This window comes from Gossypium hirsutum, chromosome D04 (genome assembly GCF_007990345.1).
Source record: "Gossypium hirsutum isolate 1008001.06 chromosome D04, Gossypium_hirsutum_v2.1, whole genome shotgun sequence".
Classification (NCBI taxonomy): Eukaryota; Viridiplantae; Streptophyta; class Magnoliopsida; order Malvales; family Malvaceae; genus Gossypium; species Gossypium hirsutum.
In genome coordinates, this window is record NC_053440.1 from 56,742,338 (window position 1) to 56,762,601 (window position 20,264).

Below are 20,264 nucleotides of genomic sequence, written 5' to 3' on the forward strand. Positions count from 1 at the left end.
ATTAGAGAGAGAGAGAACTCTAGAAGGTAATGATGATGTTGGTGATATTTTTATTAATTAATTAGATAAATGTTATTTAATTAATATTTTATTAAGATTTTTAGTATTATTTTATTATTAAATGATTAATATAAAAGGGAGGAAAGATGAAGAGAATTCATCATCTTTTCCATGCCACCAACGTGAGAAGAGGGGAAAAGAAAGAAATTTTCCTTTCTTTACAATTTGGTCCTTTTATCAAAAATTTACTATTTTCACTTAGAAATCAAAAGAATTTCCATAGCTTCCAAGAGAGAAAAATAATAAGGAGACAATGAGGAGCTAGAACATCAAGTTAGATTCAAGAAATAGAAGCTGGAGGAGAGAGAAAATCAAGTTAAAGATTGAAATCAATAGCACAAGGTAAGAACATCAAGATTTCAATATATTTTTTAGTTTGATATTATTAAAAAAGTAGGAAATTAATGTTATAGTAGAGTTTTCTTATATAAGGTCTTGTGTTCTTGATATATTAGTGAAGAGAAATAAGTGAAAGTGATGAGAAATATTATAGAGAAAGGGAATAAGGGAGTTATAAACTTAGTAATCAACATCTTGCACTAAAACAGTTTTAGACAACAGCAGTAGGTTAAATTTGGAAAATCACTATAAATCGTAGAAATCGAATTAGAGGATGAAAAAAATATGGAATTAAATATTATTGAGTCTAGTTTATCATAGAAGAAACTATGTAAGTAATGGAATTGTAAATCATGAGATCTAATAAATTTTGTGAGACAAGGTCAGGATGAATTCGGGTTCCCCTATTTTGAATTTGGAAAATCATAAAAAATTGAATACAAATAATTAGAGGCTTAAATTTATATTTTTAAAATACTTTAATGAGTCTATTTTCAATAGAAATAAACGAGAACATCATCCAAATTCTGTACAAAGAGATAATTAATTTTGAGTGAAGAGGGGTCAGAACTGTCAAATAGTGAAACAGGGGAAACTTTAAAGAATAAACTGTACTTATTGGCTAAAACAAAAATTTTGAAAATTTATGGTAAGAAGATATGTGAGTCTAGTTTCATAAAAAAATTTCGGATCTCAATTCGAAGTTCTGTATCTTAAGATATAATTAATTTAGTGACTATTACTCAAGTGAATAGCTTGTTATGAGTAAACAAGTAAATAGTGGTATTATGTATATATCAAGGATGTGGAATGGAGTGGAGGAGGAGGAAAAGTATATGTCAATATTCATATAATATGAGTTTATTTTAAAATAGTTAATTTACATGTTTTAGATTCAGGGACTAAATTGAATAAAAGTGAAATTTTAAGGGTAATTTTGTAAAAACGTCAAAAATGACCAAATTGAATGAAATATTAATTGAGATCAAGATTGGATGGAAATTTGAGGAAAATGAAAAATTACCAAAATGTCCCTGAATTTTGGTATTTCTGCAATTTAACTCAGTAAGTTCGTGTAACTTGAATTATATTCTTAAATGCTTGAAATGTTGTTATTGATGTGAATATGATTTAAATGTTCATTGTATGAAAATTGATGAAACATTGATATATTTGATAAAAAGGGGAAGAAATCCTGGTTGAATGGAAGAAAATTCGATGGATCTCTGAAAAAGAATTGACGGTAAAAAAGGATCTAGCCTAGACGGGTGATCCTATCCTGATATAGCCCTCCCGAAGAATATGTGGGTAATCCGAATTAGGGTCTGAATTTAGCCTGGACTGGTAATTCAGATCCAAGCTCATTAGAGTAATTGTCATTGCAGGGGATTTTGCCTGGATTGGTAATCCCAACAATACTCTATGAGTTTATATTACAGGGGATTTAGCCTGGACTGGTAATCCCGCTGTAAGGATAAGGTTTGCGGGAGTGTGCTCTCTGAAATGGAAATGTGCGCATATGAATATGAATTGACGGACCTAGATTTGTACAATAAAAGTGTACCTCCGAAAATCCATCGAATTTTCGAGAAATTCAACGGGATAAATATGGAAAATAATAAGGGTAGTAAAAAACATGGAATTGAATTATTATTGGAAATATATTATCGAATTTAATACCTAGTTTGGATTGAACGCGGGTTTGAGTACAATCGTTCTGTGCCAAAGGATGAATTGACGAATGAGACCATAACTGGGTTATGGCATTACAAATATAAAGGATGAATTGACGGCAAATTACCCAAGTAAACCGAGGTTCAGCATTTGTTGCGGGCTTTCGTGTTTACTATCTGTTTAGCTCTCATGAGCTTAAGTTCAGCCTTCGGGCTTCTGAAAACGATGTACTCATACCCGTAAGTCATTCTTCGATACAAAAAGAAACGGTAAAAGACTTATGTGGTTGAATTGAAAGATTTATAGATTATTGGTATTGATCTAAAATAAATGTAACCATTGATATTTAAATGATATAAAGGGTAAAGTTCTGAAGTGAGATAACATGAGTTTGAAATGAACTATTACCAGTATGTACGTGAAATTCATGAAAATGATGGTACATGAAATATCGAAATAATGAAACGAATGATATATACCTATGAAGAAACGATAAGAGAATGATATGTATCACGGCATGTAAATGTATGGTTATCTTTAATATGTTGATACAAGAAAATTATGCATGATGAGTTTATATGTAATGTGTGCAAGTACACTAACCAGTATTGTTGCTTGATGCTTAGGCAAGTGCCAAGCTCTTGGTTGAATAGTAATATGATTATTTAATGGAAGCATTGAATTGATAAGTATTTGAAGGAAAATATGCTAGTGTTCATGAAAAAGTGGTATGGTTTAAATTATGCAATTTCTTATAAAATGACTTATTATGTGATCAATTTGGAAAAGGCTTTAGTTAAATGCACTAGCTTGTGACTATGATTGAATGATATGTTTATGACTTGTGTGTCACGCATATGGAATAAGTGTGGAAGTAAAGAACTACAAATGAAAATAAAGAAATTATGAAGAGTTAAAGTTATATAAAGTCCTACTAAGCTTGGGATAATATGTAAGTGATACTGTGAATTTATTCACCTTGTGAGTTGATGAATATAGCTTCATGAGTACTATGGTATTAATATTGGATTATTTTTTATATGTATAGATTTCATATTTTAAATGAACTAATATGATTAAAGACTACACGAGCTTACTAAGCATCCATTGCTTACGTATTTGTTTTCTTTACCCTACAGATTATCGAAAGCTCGATTGGGTTGGAAGCTTGTCAGAGATAAATCACACTATCCGCTGGTTCTATCGGTAATTTTGGATGATTTGATTCTGGTTATAATTGTAACACCCCTAACCCGTATCCTTCCCCAGAATAGGGTTATAGAGCATTACCGGAGTTTACAAATTAATTTTCAAACATTTCATTTCATCAAACATTCATATTTATAACCAATTAAAATCAAAACATTTATGAGCTGACATTAACCAATTTAACTTATACAATAACCAGAATCAAATCATCCAAAATTTCTGATAGAACCAATGGATAATGTGATATATCTCCAACAAGCTTCCAACCTAATCGAGCTTCCGATAATCATTTCAAAACATCTAATAATAATTCAATTCCAAACACACACATATATAATATTCATTGCCAAATTGCATTCAATTCAATTAAAATTATACAAAATATGGTTCATACGAACTCACCAGGCTAAATTGCAGAAATATCAAAATTCAGGGACATTTTGAAAAATTTCTATTTTTTTCTCAAATTTCCACCCAATCTTGATCTAAATTAATATTTCATTCAATTTAGTAATTTAAATGATAAAACAATTCATTTCATGCAATTTCCACCCAATCTTGATCTAAATTAACATTTCATCCTGAAACTAAACTCATATATCTTCTTGCCATAAAATTTTCAGAATTTTTGGTTCAGCCAAATAGTACAGTTTATTCTTTAAAGTTTCCCCTATTTTACTGTCTGATAGTTCCGACCACTCTTCACTAAAAATGAATTATCTAATTGTACAGAATTTGGATGATGTTTCCGTTTATTTAATTTGAAAATAGATTCATTAAGGATTCTAATCATATAAATTATAACTCATAATTATTTTTATTCAATTTTTGATGATTTTCCAAAGTCAGAACAGGGGAACCCGAAATCATTCTGACATTGTCTTACAAAATTTATTATATCTCATGATTTACAATTCTATTGCTTACACCGTTTCTTTTATGAGAAACTAGACTCAATAAGCTTTAATTTCATATTTTATTCATCTTCTAATTCAATTCCCACAATTTTTGGTGATTTTTAAAAGTCAACCTACTGCTACTGTCCAAACTGTTTTAGTGCAAAATATTGATTACTAAGTTTATAACACTCTTATTTTCTTTCTCTACACTATTTCTCATCACTTTCTCTTATTTTCTCTTCACTAACATACCAATGACATAAAACCTTATATAATAAAACTCTACATTAACATCAATTACATACCTTTTCAATAATATCAAACTCAAAAATGTATTGAAATCTTTATGTTCTTACCTTGCTCAATTGATTTCAATCTTTAACTTGATTTTCTCTCTCCTCCAGCTTCTATTTCTTGAATATAACTTGATATTCTAGCTCCCCATAGTCTCCTTGTTATATTTCTCTCTTGATGGATATGGAAATTCTTTTGATTTCTAAATGAAAATGATGAATTTTTGATAAAAGGACCAAATTGTAAAGAAAAGAAAGTTTCTTTCTTTCTTTCCTCTTCATACGTTGGTTGCATGGGGAAGAAGATGATAATTCCTCATCTTTTCTTTCATATATATACTAAATATAATAATAAATTAATAAAATATCATTTAAAAATCATATTAAAATATTAATAAACTAATATTTTTAATTAATTAATGTAAAATATCACCAACATCATCATTGCCTTCTAGATTTCTCTCTCTTCTAATTGACCATTTTTCCCTCCATAATCTTTTAAAATTCCATCATTTAGTCACACTTAATTTGGTAAAATTATGATTTAGTCCCTCATAATTCTTATCTTATTCAATTTGGTCCTAATTCATCCATTTTTCTTAGTTTCTAGATCATTCCACCCTTAAAATATTTACACCTTTGGTCCTTCAACTTTTTTATATTTACACTTTAACCCCTCAAATTTTGAGTATTTACTCTTGGGCAATAATAATTTTCTCACTTTTGCGATTTAATCCTTCCTTGCATTAATGTCATAATATACTTCTCAATGTTAGCATAACTCAAAATTTCCCTTTTTGTTACTTTATTTCCTTATTTTACTATACCAAGGATAATATCTTACTGTAGAAATTTTCAAAATATTACATTTGTGGTCCCGAAACCACTATTTCGATTAGGCCCAAATTCGGGCTATTACAATAATGGCTTGTATAAGTTAATTTGGCCAACGTTGGCTCATTAATGTTTTGATTTTGATTGGTTTCAAATATAAATGCTATATAAAATGAAATGTTTGAAAATTAATTTGTAAATTTCAGTAATGCTCCGTAACCCTATTTCAGCAACGGATTCGGGTTAGGGGTGTTACAGGGAGGCACTAAGGGGGCAAGCACTAGCCTTGCGCCCCCCTTCCCCCCGGGGAATTTGTTATATTACCCTTTTAAATTTTGTAACATTACAAATTAGTATAATGGAAAATTCACATTTTGCCCCGTCAAAATTATTCTTTGTTAATTTCTCAGCTCGAAGAAAATTTTTTAGCTTCGCCCTTAATTAAGAATACCTTAATTATACAAAAAAAAAGAAAAAAAGAAAAAAGAAAGGGCTTGCCTTACTCATAACTTATCAACTGACTCACCCAAAATGATTGTTTTACTATAGTAGGCCATTTCCTTCATTAACACCTACCTCTTGTATATATAACACATGGATAAACGTCAAATTATATTGGACCCATTTAGGTAGAGGGGTTTATGAGTTGAGTCAAACTGGGCTCAAGCAGGATATTAATACATTTTATAATTGTCCAAACTCAACCTGACTCGAAATATAGGTTTAAAATTTTGTCAAAATGCACCCACATTTGAAAATGGCTAGTTGTAATCTTTATAGTTTTTGATGGACCACTACTTATTTATATTTTACACATTTTAAAGGGTAAAGAATGCAATTCCCTTTTTTTTGGGGGGGGGGGGGTAGGGCCCTTATGAGCATTGAATGTTCGAGCATGAACCAGACTCATATTTTATTTTTTCTCAAACCCTTCAAAATTCGAACGAGACTTCAAATTTGGATAGGTAGCATAACCTATCAACAAATTTACACCCGAAGACCACTTAGCAAGATAACAAGCCCCCCCAATCATATCCAAATGCATGCGAACACTTGTACTGTGAGACAACAAGATCCACTCCAAAACATATAAACCTTTTATGGTTCACCAAAAGAGGAGAAAACATTTTTTTCATCGAGAAACCTGACCAAGATCACTTAAATCCTTCTTCAAAACCTTTGGAATCACCCTGTACAGCTTTTGGCACCACTTTATGAACCGTTACCAATTTTCACACAGACCATATCTTCTTTCTTTATAGTCGGAAGAGGTCATCAATGGTTTTTATATTCAATTTGAATCTCTTTTCAGATTAGATGATTAATGCACCTCACTTATTTCGATTCTAATTTAGAGAAAATTTATCGAAGAATCAACTTATAAACATCAAATGAGTAACTCTACTTTTAAACAAGTAGTCTCACGTATGCCTAAATGTGATAGTTTCATCTTGAATTCATGGAGAGGTTTGCATTATTAAACAGCTGAAAAAATGATAAGCTGTTGCTAGGACTCATTGATGGACCAATTCTTGCAATAACATGAAGGCCCGGTTAGGATAGTTAAACGTTCTGCACTTTTTTTTTAAATAATTTTTTATTTTAATTTTAATTTGTATAGTTATTTTAAACTCAAATTGTTTATGTTAAATTCGAGTATTTTATTTAAATTTGAATTAAATAATAGTATATTTCATATAATTAAATTTACTGTCAAAGGTGAAAACAAAGGTAAAAATTAGTCTACAAGCTCACTTCATTTGAAAAAATTAAATTATTTTAAAAAATATATAAATATAGGGATTAATTTTAATAAATGGAAAACATTAAAAAAACTACGTTAAAAGAAATGGAAAATGGGAAAAATGGAGAGAGAAATAGAAGAGAATGGAAAAAAAAGGAAAGTTAAAACACTATAAATGAAAAAAAATTAAATTGCTCAAAATAAAAAAATATGGGGACCGATTGTATAAATTAACCTAAAAATAATTATTTAACATGTCACGTCAACTTACCGTTACACCATTACCGGCAATTAATGGCTTAATGACTAAAATATTATAACGCAATAACACAAGCGATTAAAAAATAACTTTTCAAACATAAATGACTAAAATATAACTTGAGATAAACAACCGTGACTATTTTAATAATTTACCCATAAAAAATAGAATATCATTTAAGTAAAATAAAATACGAACAGAATCTTGAATATGAGTTGTTGAGTTTGACTATAATTGTTAACGTTGACTCACCCATTTAAGTGTTGAAACTATTTAAGAAAATGTACCAAGGAAAAAGGAATGCAAAAGTCTTAGTAATACAAAAGAAATTATCTTTTTTTTTTGGGTAAAAGAAATACAGCATTTTATTGAAAAATCAAATCTAAAAATTTATCAATTTTTTCTTTTAGAAATGATATAAATCCATTGGATTGATCCAAATTTTATCATATAATTTAGTCGCCTTTAATTGAACAAACCAAATAAAAACAAAATTGAGCCGTAAGCTTGACTGGACACTGGGGGATGAAATTGAACAAAGGTCAATACTGTCTGCCCGTGAATATTATATTATATTATATTATATTTCTGTATATAATATAAAACATATTATATGTTGTATGCTAAATTATACACTACTAGCTTGGTCGATTAAATTTTAATTCGACTGATATAAACATTGTTGTTAGTACAGGAGAATGTGAGTTTGAGTGTACTAAAATGCATTATCCTCTTATTTATGAGTTAAAGAAATGTTATGAGTAATTTTAGACATTGTGTAAAAAAAATCAAAATCTATAATGAAATTATTTAAAAAAATATCAGCTTAAAATTATATTATTTTAGAATGGACCATGCTTCGTCGGCTTTGCGGTTCATGTAACCCAACCCAAGGATATGGTGCTACCTAAGCTAAAAAACAAAGTCTTACTTATTTATATTAAAATATTCATAGCAAATATTATATAATATATATATATATTATGTAGAGGTAATTATGGGTCGAGTAAGGTTCGGGCTGTAACAAAAATTTTAAGCCTGTTTTATAGGCACGGGTTCGGCCCAAAAATGAGCCTAAAATTTTGTCTAAGTTTGACCCGGATAAAAAATTAAAATCCAAGCCGGTCTAGTCCATATTAGATTTTTTATATAAAAATAAATTTAAAAAAGATAATATATCAAATATACTAAAATATTAAAATAAATGTTGCTCAAAAAATATATATATTTATACTTAAATAACACTAAGATAAGTTGAATTTAACAAACAAAAGCCTCTAAAATAGTAGCAAAATTAAAAATAAAATAATAATTATACAATATCCAAACAATAACAAAAAAAATAGTAGGAATATAATAGTAAAATGACAACAAAATAGTAGAAAAATAACAGAAAACAACAACATTTTTTTTTACAAATTCGGGCTGGGCCAAGACAAAAAAACTTAATGAGGCCCGACTCATTTTCTAAATGGGCCTTATTTTTTTTGCCCAAGCCTATTTTTCAGGCCTATATTTTTTCTAAACCTACTCGCTTTTTGGAGGGACCTTCTAGCTGAGTGGTCCGGCCCATGATCAAGTCTAGTTATATGTAATACCTTAAATTATAAATATAAATTAGATATGCTCATGGATTTAGTCAAGTCAATTTTAAACATGATAGTAATACACTTTATGCTTACTCAAATATGATCCTACTCGAAATATAGATCTAAAATTTTATAAATCTATTATATCTGTAAATGATTAACTCAAGCTCATTTTAAACTTATTTATATTATTTTTAAAATGATTGGAATATATATTATTTTTAATTTAATATTTAATAGATTTTTTATTTATTAAAATTATATATATGCAACTAACATCTATTTATTAAAATAATATAATATATTACAAATTTAGAAAAAGGATCGGATTGAACCAAGATCGAGCTTTAGATGTTTGAATCTAAGCTCGGTTGATATTTGAAACGAGTTTAATATTTTTATTTAGACCTTCGTAAATTTCATATAAATATTTAAATTTAAATAAATTACTCGAAGCTAAGCTTAATTTTTTAAATCATAATTAATAAAAAATAATTATTTCCTCCTAAATATTCTGTATTTTGTTTTTATAAATTCCATTGATTCTGTTATATGGAAAATTCTAAATATATGTAATTTCTTCCTAAATATTTAATATTTTATCATTTCCTTTTATTCTGTTTTTTGGCAAATTTGTAGTAGTAGGTAGCAAACAACTTGCAACGCCAAGTCAACCGACGTCCTCAAAGCAGAGCGGTACAGTGTTGACTGAGAGATTTAGCAATTTTTTTTTTAAAAATTCAAATTATTATTAGTTATAGTTACCGACGAAGCACTAAATGAATCCGTCCCTTCCAAAGAGAAAAAATCTCATAAAAAATTAAAAGATAGAAAAAAATCGTAACAAGCAATCATTGTTAGATAAAAAAAAATTATCCCGAGTCAAGGAGGCCATGGTTGACGTTGACCAACAACACTCAACTTACATAATGTTTTAATCACTAGATCTAGAGGTGAATCTGAGGAGTAGGTGAGGGGCATGGTTAACGTTGACCGACAGCACTCAACTTACATAATGTGTCAATCACAGGATTCAGTGACAAATCTGAGGGGCTAGCAAGGATTGTGTGCCCCTAATCATTTTTCAATTCAGTCCTTTTATAAATAAATAAATATAAATTAATATATAATAAATTACATGTTGGCTTCCCTTTAAAATAAAAAATTATGTTTCGTCCTTTCAAAAATTATGAAAACATAAACTAGTATATGATAAATTTATATTTTAATCTCTTGAAAATTTATAAGTAATTCCAATCTCCACTAATTTGTTTTCTTCTAAATTTACTCTTGATTTGATGGAAAATGGTTGATATTGACCAACAACATGGCTTATAGAAGAAATCACCCAATGAACTATCGTATGTCAAAATTCAAACGTCGACCTTCACCAAATTCCATTATTTAAATTATTTAAAAATATATATTTAAAAGATTTAATTAATTCAGATTTGGATTTTAAAATAATAAATAAATCTAAATTTTAAATAAATTTACAAATTTAAATGTTATAAAAATTACAAATATTCAACAAAGGGGTCAATTTTAGGCGGCTCTAGTTTATTACACAGAAGAAAAAATGGACCACCGAGGATGCTTGCCTTCCAATATAATATTAGTAATAACAATAATAAATTATGGGAATGAGTTAACGAACCATGTACCAACAAGAAATTAAGGCTGTGTTTGATAGGGGGAAAACCAATTCCGGAATTGGTTTTACAGGTTTTCCAGTGTTTGATAGTAGGAAAATATTTTCCTTTTGTAAAACCAATTCCGCAACACGGGAAAACCTCTTACAAATTTGAGGAAAATGTCTTACGCTTTTAAACTCGGTAAGACATTTTCCGGAAAATGACGCCTTCTTCTCCCTTTTAACCTTTCCCTTCCCCTTCCCTTCTCCCTTCCCCTTGTGTTGCAAATCAATTTGGTCAAGGACTTCTTCCGGTTCCTCCTTAATCCAGGTAAGGCTCCTTCTTCTTCTTCTTCCATTCTTCATTCCTTTTTCTTCTTCTGTTCTTCATCTTCTCTTCTCAGCATATTCTGTTTTGTTTCCTCTCTTTCTCTCTTTCTCAGGCAAATTTACCATGAATTCTTCGCCGGGTCTTGGCTTAAGGGATATCTGATGGATTTCAAAAGTTGTTGAAGATTGAAGATTGAAGATGACCAAGGTTCTGCTCAAGGGATATCTGATGGATTTCAAAAGTTTTACTCTGATAGATTTGATCTTTCTTCTAAGGAAAAAGAATGTAAAAACTTTGGTCCTCAGGTAATAATTGATTTCTGTCTTCCCCATCTAATCTGGAAATAGTACCGTGTATATTAGGAGTTAAAATATGCATGTTTCAATCTTTTTTCTTTTGGCAGAAAGATGGCGATGGTGATGGATGCAGTAATTTCCTTCAACAGCCGCCTGGATCTCTGCCGGGGGTTCAGTCATATGAAGGTTTTGCTAAAAATATTGGCGGAGATGCAGATGCTCCAGTTCATAGCATGACACATGAGGTATGAAAAGATTTGAAGTAGCCCTGATTTAGAGAGATAAAAAATAGATTACTGAATTTCTCTTTAAACTCCCCTAACCCTTCAATTGTGATTGTTAAATGCTGCCATCATCCTACTAGGTAATCATTTTGGATTTGGTTTTAGCTATTACACAAGCTTCTGAATATAAAATGCTAACATCACACAACTTACTTTTGTTTTTGATAAATCACACAACTTACTATCAAATGAATATACAAGGGAACATCTTTGTGGCCAATGTCTAATCCCTTGCTCAAATTACCAGTGATGCCATGGACTTGTGATAGTTCACTATTTGTCTGCTAGGTGAGCAGATATGGAAGAGAGCAAAGCTCTTCCCCAAAACGTAGATGGATAGGATAAGATGTGGACTAGGGTAATCTTTTATATGAAACAGAGTATTCATTGATGGTTTATTGCATTGCCTATAGTGAGATTCATAGGCATCTTCACTAAATGCATATCATATGATAACCAGTTGGGTTTGGGTTAAGTTTAGAACTGTTTTCTACTTTTGCTTTGTGCATTTTTTTGGCTAGGATGAGTTATACAGGGCAAGTAAAACAAATCTTTAGCTTCTGAAAATTCCCTATTTCTTTTTCTGAAGAATTTTGTCAGCTCTACTTGATTGTACCAAAGCATTAAACTTGTATAAATATGTGAAGCAATGCCCCTAGAAATGTGCAGATGTTACTATTAGCTAGTAGCTGCACTTCCTTAGAGTCTTCTATTAGATGTTTTCGTACCAAAGTTCAGCAGTATAACAGTCTGACGCCATATATTTATTTAACTAAAATATGGCTTGTGATATTTTGCTGCATTTGAGGTAATGTTCTTAATAACATTAAGAAAATGATAGTAATTATCCCCTTTCTTTTTAATGCATATTTAAATGGAAATGGTTTTTTGTGATCAAGATGAAAAGAATGGAGCACATATTTCGAAGTGGCTAAGGTTATCCATTAGAATGTATGGAAGTTTTAAAGGAAAGGATTAAACAAATTATACCAAATGATATAACCCCTAAATGATATAATCCAGTTTGCAGCCTAAGTGGACAATACCTCTGTCAAAAGTTCTAAAAGCAAGTTTGCAGCCTCTTTCTTCTACAGAAGGAGGAGTGCAGTTAAAATTGTGAATGAGAGGTTTATATTTGATCGATTTCTGTCTTTTTCTTCTATAATTTCTTGGCCGTATGATGCGGGGAACCTTATTGAACCCCATATTCTTTTAGGGAAATATAGTCATTTTTCTCATGTTGTACTAGCTGAACTGTATTGTTCTTTTATATATGTGCTGCTATAATTTTACTAGGTTGTTATACATTATCTTAACTCACACGACTTGTACCTGATGCAAATGTCTATATATACATGACAAATACATTCTAAACATGAAAATATGAGTTGCATTTTACTAATATCTCTTGCGACTGGTGCCTGATGTGATGTCCATATATCCAAACATGAAAATGTTGGTTCCAAATTACATATCATGAAGATGGTAGTTATATAATTTTACATTCATGTGTTTTGGTGTGATTGCAAATCAAGGATGGTTTTGCTGAGGGGAAAGACCTGGTTGTGCCTGTTATGTCTGCAATGGGGGAAGAGCAGATCTGTGCTCTCAAAGACATTGGTCCTAAGTAGTTTCAAATTCATTTATTGCAAATCTTAGATGGAACCATAAAAGACTTTGGCAATACTAAATGCGGTTTTGATGTTTTGTTTTGGGTTTGGATAGAAAAAAGAGAACAAAAATATAACTAGTTTCTTGTTGTGCTATGGATTACTGTTTTGCTTTTCTTTTTCAATAATTTTTATTATCTCGTCTTTATTTTTTGTGTTGGTAACATTTAAATTCTAGCTTTTAACTGCATATTACACTTGCATTAGTTACCCAATATATATTAATGTAGCAATTTAAGTTTGACATATCATTTAGTACGAGTTAATACAATATACTAGTCTTAAAAAAAATGAAATTTTCTAATAATTACAGTATTTTAATTTTAATTTAAATCCCATGTTAAATATATGTATCACAAGAATCAGATTGGATAAAAGTAGAATCAAATTAATATAAAATTTAAATACAAATAATTTTTTAATAATGAAGAAGTAAAATCAAATCGGTATAATCTATAAATAGATGAACATTTGGAATTTAATTAGATAAAACTTTTATTAATATGTATATAAATTTATTAATATATGTAAAAACAACTTTTTCGGAAAATATTTTCAGGAAATCTGTCAAACAGCAGAAAATATTTTACACAGATTCAATCAAACACCAGAAAATATTTTCCAGTAAATCATTTTACAGAAAAGTAAAACATTTTCCAGAAATCATTTTACGGAAAATATTTTACTACCAATCAAACAGACCCTAAATACTCAAATTTTAAAACAATAAGAAGGAGAAAGACTACCATAAAAATTCAAAAACGATGAAAAATACCAATAAGTTTAATTTTTATATGTCCCAACTTCTAGTTAAATGGAAAAAAGAATACCAATATGATATTGATTGAGAATATCATTTTTATCGATATATTTAATAAAAGTGTTTAGTCGATTGAGTTTTAACTCGATTGTCACGAGTATTATTACTAATGCAAGAGAATGTGAGTTTGAGTGTACTGAAACGCATTATCCTCCTATTTATAGATTGATGAGGGAGCTATGAGTAGTTCTAGACATTGTGTAAAAAAATAAATATGGTCAGAATCTATAATGAGATTATTCAATAATAATAATTGTAAGTGTTTAGGTATTAATATGATTTGGGTTTAGAAAATTTTTAAAATAAAATTAAAATATTAGTAGGAAAATATTATAAAAATATTAAATATGTAAAAAGTTTACACGAATAATTCTTTCCAAATTTTTTTATATAGAAAATTTCTCCCCCTTTCAACTTCTTTATTTTTCTTGTTTTATCCGTCATTCTAATCACTCAATAATTATTATCTAAATAAAATATTGAAATCATGTTTTAATGTCACGATTTTAATATGGGTTTAATTGATGGAATATTTCAATTTAATTATATTTTTATTATATTATTATTTATGTATTTTTATAATTAAATTTAAATAAATTTTTAAATATTAAATCATATTAATTAAATTAAAAAATATATTGTTGATAATTAAACTTGAATGAATTTGATATATATTAGTACATTGTTTGTTTAGTCAAACCGGATTAATCTAAAGTATAGGTATAAATTTTTGCAAAAGTCCGTTCATATTTATAAATCACTATTATAAGTTTGTTTTAAGTTCACCCATATTATTTCCATTTTAATACTTTTGATGGGTTTTTAATTAGATTTTTTTGAACGAAATTAAATTTTTTTTATAGATAAGTACAAATACAAGCTCGAGTAATTACAATGTCGAATCAAATAATTACATCATAAGTAAATTAAGAACTGATACAATCCAGACTATAGCCAATAAACTAATTGAAACTAATTAGACTAAAACTCACTCATGACAACCACACATGAGAGGACTCGAAGACCAACACATAAAATTGTGCATGGTAAAACCCGAACTTAGGTGCTTGAATCCAAAGCCTTTGCCTTTCCCAACTGAATCAAAGCTTCATCGACAACTTAACATAATGCTTACATAGTATTGTATTATTGTATATTTAATTTTATATGATATAAATTACATAACATAAATTGAGCCTTAAATATTAAAGTCCAAATTTAATTCATATTTTAAGCAAACTTAATTTTTCCGTTAAAACTCATTTTTTAAATATCGTACTTTATTCAAACTCTCTCACTTCAACAATAACTTAATCCAACAATAACTTAATCCGATCCACAAACAAGTCAAAGCTTTAACGCAGTCTTTAGAATTCTAAATTTAAAATAATTCAATACAATGCAATGTAATTTATTATTTTTTCTTAATAAAAGAAAATATTATGATTATTTAAAAGAAAAAAGAAATAAAATTCAAAGCAACGAATCCAAATTCACACCTATAAATACACCAAACAACCAACTACCTCTACCTGCTTCTAGTTTAGACAACCTTCCGGTTCGCCTGTCATTCAACGGTACTTACTCCATTTATATTTTCTCTACAATTTCATTTAGATTTCGTTTAGATCTGATTTGAAAAAGTTTTGATTTGATTTTCGAAGTTTTTGATTTGGTTGTAAAATTTTCAGAGAGAAAAACAAAAAAACACTCCCGAAATGGCACGCAAGAAGATCAGAGAGTACGATTCCAAGAGATTGTTGAAAGAACATTTCAAGAGGCTTTCCGGTAGAGATTTGCCAATCAAATCTGCACAAGTTAGTTCCATTTCTCCTTCTAGATCTCGCTGTTCGTTTCAAAGTTCATCGATATTTCTGGTTTTTTTAGTTTGATTTGTATTAGTGCTTCTTTGCTGATTAATTTGTTCAATCTTTCGTTCTAGATCTCGCTCTTCGTTTATATTTCCTTTTTAAAAAAATACTTATAATAGTATTTCTTTGCTGATTAGTTTGAATTCATTTTTAGCTCACTTTCTCCTTCCAGACCTCGTTATTCATTTCGAAGTTCATCTATGTTTCTGGTTTTTTTAGTTTGATTTGTATTGGTGTTTCTTTGCTGATTACTTTGTTCAATTTCTCGTTCTAGATCTCGCTATTCATTTATATTTCCTTTTTTAAAAATTTGATTTATAATTGTTTTTCTTTGCTGATTAGTTTGAATTCATTTTTAGCTTATTTTCTCCTTCTAGACCTCGTTATTCATTTCAAAGTTCATCGATATTTCCGGTTTTTTTACTTTGATTTGAATTAGTCTTTCTTTGCTGATTATTTTGTTCAATTTTTCCTTCTAGATCTCGCTATTCATTTATATATTTCCATTCCTTTTTGTTAATTTGATTTATAATAGTTTTTCTTTGCTGATTAGTTTGAATTGGTTTAGAGTCATTTTCTCCTTCTAGACCTCGTATTGGTTTCGAAGTTCATCAACATTTCCTCTCTCTTTTTAGTTCGATTTTTATTGGTGTTTATTTTCTGATTAATTTGAATTGATTTTTAGTTCAATTTCTCGCTCTAGATCTTGCTATTCATTTCAAAGTTCGTCAATATTTCCTTCTTAAAAAATAAAAATTGATTTGTGTTAGTATTTCTTTGCTGATAAATTTGAATTTTTAGTTCAATTTCTCGCTCTAGATCTCGTTATTCATTTCAAAGTTCACCATTATTGTCTTTTTTAAAGTTTGATTTGTGTTAGTATTTCTTTGGTGATTAATTTGAATTGATTTTTAGTTCATTGTGTCCTTCTTGATCTCGCTTTTCATTTTAAAGTTCATCAATGCCATTTTTTTTATTTTGATTTGTATTAGTGTTTCTTTGCTGATAAATTTGAATTTATTTCAGAGCAAATCTTAGAAAAATACTGTTCGGCTTTTAGAATTTCCGGATCTAGTATAAAGTTAGAAGGTCCGGTAGCTTTAACTACTCTTAGTTTTATGAAAATAAAATTCGTTCCAGATCAGGAAGTTTTTTAAATTTGAATATGAATTTAAGATATTGATCTTCCTTGATTCCTTGATTTATGATTATTTTATGAAATTGAACATTGACTAATTTGTTTGGTTGTGTCACTGATTTTAGATCATAGAATCGATTCTATCAGCTTTTAGAATTTCTTGATCCAGAATTAAGTTAGAAGATTGAGTTGCTTTAATTACTCTTAGTTTTATGAAAAGAAAATTTACAGGTCAAGAATTTTTGAAAATTTAATATGAATTTAAGATATTGACCTACCTATTCATTAAATGATTTATAATTATTCTATAGAATTGAACTTTGAGTAATTTATTTGGTTGTGCTGCTGGTTTTAGATTACGGAATCAACTGATTTCAATCAGCTAGTAGAGAAGGAGCCATGGCTTTCGTCACAGAAACTGGTTGTTAAACCTGATATGTTGTTCGGTAAGCGTGGGAAGAGTGGTTTGGTTGGCTTAAATCTGGATTTTGCTCAAGTTATTGCTTTCGTGAAAGAGCGCCTTGGCAAAGAGGTTCACTTTCGGTTTTGTACATTTTAGTCATTAATTTGTCATTATTAAAGGTCAAAGGTTCGATTTTATGCTAACCTCTCGTGAATTACAGGTGGAAATGAGTGGATGCAAGGGACCTGTTACAACTTTCATTGTTGAACCTTTCATCCCTCACAATGAAGAGTTCTACCTTAACATTGTCTCTGAACGACTTGGTTGCAGCATTAGCTTTTCAGAGTGTGGAGGGATTGAAATTGAAGAGAACTGGGATAAGGTACTTTGAGATGATCTAAAACTGGTACTCGGTTAGTTTTTGTTTCTTGTTTCGATTTTACCTTAATAATTTCCTAACTAAGTTGAGGTACCCTTCATATAGGTCAAGACCATATTTGTCCCAACCGGGTTGCTTTTGACATCAGAAACTTGTGCTCCACTTGTTGCAACCCTTCCCTTGGAGGTAATTTTTCCAAATAATTAATGTTTCATTGAGCCGTCTTTGCTTAACTCGAGCATGTTTCTTCGTCTTCATACGGACAACTTCATCAGATAGATTTTCCTACTACATCAGCAAATCAAAACGTATGCATACTGTAACATGCTCTTTCAATCTTTAACTAAATATATGTTGTTTTCATTATAGATCAAAGGAGAAATCGAGGAGTTCATCAAAGTGATCTTTAATCTGTTTCAAGGTATGGCATATATATATCTTTCTTGAATCTAAAACTATTCAAACTGACATTCGGTACTTTGTAATTAACTTTTTTGAGTTCGAAAATGTCAGATCTCGATTTCACTTTCCTCGAGATGAACCCTTTCACGCTGGTTGACGGAAAGCCTTATCCTTTAGACATGAGAGGCGAGCTGGATGACACTGCTGCTTTCAAGAACTTCAAGAAGTATATATACCCCCCCTTTATCAGTAGTTTGATCAATTTATTGTTTCAACATGCTATGTGGAGTATCAATAAAATTCATCTGATGCAATTTCATTTCTTTTGTAGGTGGGGTAATATCGAATTCCCAATGCCTTTTGGAAGAGTTATGAGTGCAACCGAAAGCTATATTCACGGGCTAGACGAGAAGGTATGTTAGATTTAATAGATAGTTCGCCTTGCATGCACAATCTTCTTTTATTTGCTAATCACCCAATTGGACGGGAACCTCGAGCTGTATATGATATAACATATGGACATTTTATCGATCACCCCGAATCCTCTGTTCCGCTTTCCATCTATTTCACAATATATGAACTCTTCTCCGGAAAAAAATGGTTTAAAACATGTTGCAGTTCATTTAATAGCTTCATCCACACGTACGGTATTAACTTAAAAAATATATATTGCAGACCAGTGCATCGTTGAAATTTACGGTGTTGAACCCTAAGGGACGCATTTGGACAATGGTAGCTGGAGGAGGTGCAAGTGTCATCTACGCTGATACGGTGGGTTATTTTCTTTTCACTTTCCGGGTTCTCAATATAGGACTAAAAACCCTGCAATTTTAAGATATCAGTAATGTGTTTGATTTACTTGTGTAATTCATTGCCTGATCAGGTTGGAGATCTTGGTTTTGCTTCTGAGCTCGGAAATTATGCAGAATACAGTGGAGCACCCAACGAAGAGGAAGTATTGCAGTATGCCAGAGTAGTTATTGATGTAAGGAACTCTAGCCCTTCATTCACATCACAATGTTGCTAAAAGTAGAAATCAGGATCTTGTACTTGATCGGTTAATGCTGTCTCTAACTTTTCTTGAAGGCACCACAAAACATTATTTGAGTAATTTCTGATGTAAAACTTACAATGCAATCATAAGCATCTTAAGCATATGATTTTGGCTGTACAAATAATTTCAATTTTCCTTGATAGTGTGCAACCGCAGACCCTGATGGTCGCAAAAGAGCCCTCGTAATTGGCGGAGGAATAGCCAACTTTACTGATGTCGGTGCTACATTTAACGGCATTATCCGAGCCTTGAAGGAGAAGGTAAGCTTCACTATAGTGGTGTTTTCACTGTTTTGCTTCTCTCGTTGTCCGCCTTTACTTACTAATAATAACCGTACGTCCAAATTTATACAGGAATCAAAGCTCAAAGCCGCTCGGATGATGCTATACGTGAGGAGAGGAGGTCCAAATTACCAGAGGGGCCTCGCGAAAATGCGGGCACTTGGAGAGGAAATCGGAATCCCTATCGAGGTATCCATACCATATAGACAAACGATTATTGGTCTACAACATTTTCCAAAATAAAAAAAATTGCTGATATTTTTGTTTCCTATTCGGCGTGTTTCTCTCGTAGGTTTATGGTCCCGAAGCTACGATGACCGGTATTTGCCAGCAAGCTATCCAATATATCAGTGCAGCTGCCTAAGTAGTCGGTTCGGGTTCATGTTCGGTCTCTGTTTTTTTTTTCTCCGTTTCAAGTGGGTCATTTTCATTAGATTTCCCTTTTGCCATGTTACTGAAACATTTGGAATTTATTTGCTGAAAAGTGAACATGAAATCTTAGGCATAAATGGCATTTGTCAGCAATAAAGATCTTAAAAATTTTCTACATCTTTTGTCTCCCCATCTTTATTTTCTTAATGACACTAATAATCCTCGTCTTTCTCAATCTAACTCTAATTTTTTTTTTAAAAAAAATACCCATGCCAAACACATTTTTATATTTAAGTATTTTTAAAAAATTGAACATACTTATGTTAAGCACAATCTTGTATTCGATACTCATTTATGTGGATGCTAATGTAAAGGTCAAAAAGTGAGAGAGAGATCTGGTACGGACATTGTTGTAAATAATTTTGACTTA

At 30.2% G+C, this 20,264-nt stretch overlaps 1 protein-coding gene and 1 long non-coding RNA gene across 3 annotated transcripts; both read left to right on the forward strand.

Moving 5' to 3' along the window:
* The first annotated feature begins 10,586 nt into the window (after positions 1-10,586).
* LOC107898662 (uncharacterized) lies at positions 10,587-13,356 on the forward strand. Its single transcript, XR_001684461.2, has 4 exons — positions 10,587-10,864; positions 10,977-11,169; positions 11,268-11,405; positions 12,980-13,356. It is a non-coding gene; the product is annotated as an uncharacterized lncRNA (long non-coding RNA).
* A 2,032-nt stretch (positions 13,357-15,388) lies between these two features.
* On the forward strand, positions 15,389-20,009 carry LOC107898661 (ATP-citrate synthase alpha chain protein 1). 2 transcript variants are annotated; one of them, XM_016824179.2, is made up of 13 exons: positions 15,389-15,511; positions 15,626-15,751; positions 17,299-17,475; positions 17,567-17,728; positions 17,831-17,911; positions 18,095-18,146; positions 18,239-18,353; positions 18,459-18,540; positions 18,803-18,898; positions 19,011-19,112; positions 19,325-19,441; positions 19,535-19,651; positions 19,755-20,009. In XM_016824179.2, the coding sequence occupies exons 2-13, from the start codon at positions 15,653-15,655 to the stop codon at positions 19,824-19,826; spliced, it is 1,272 nt and encodes a 423-aa protein (XP_016679668.1). In that variant the 5' UTR covers positions 15,389-15,511; positions 15,626-15,652; the 3' UTR covers positions 19,827-20,009. The 2 variants fall into 2 exon arrangements, with proteins under 2 accessions (XP_016679668.1, XP_040946965.1); XM_041091031.1 differs by lacking the exon at positions 15,389-15,511 and having other exon boundaries at positions 15,552-15,751.
* Positions 20,010-20,264: the final 255 nt, after the last annotated feature.

Coding starts and splice junctions, on each gene's coding strand:
- LOC107898661 (XM_016824179.2), top strand. CDS start 15,653: ATGGCACGCAAGAAGATCAGAGAGTACGATTCCAAGAGATTGTTGAAA. Junction 18,354..18,458: donor GCTTTCAAGAACTTCAAGAA/GTATATATACCC, acceptor TTTCTTTTGTAG/GTGGGGTAATATCGAATTCC. Junction 19,652..19,754: donor AAATCGGAATCCCTATCGAG/GTATCCATACCA, acceptor TTTCTCTCGTAG/GTTTATGGTCCCGAAGCTAC.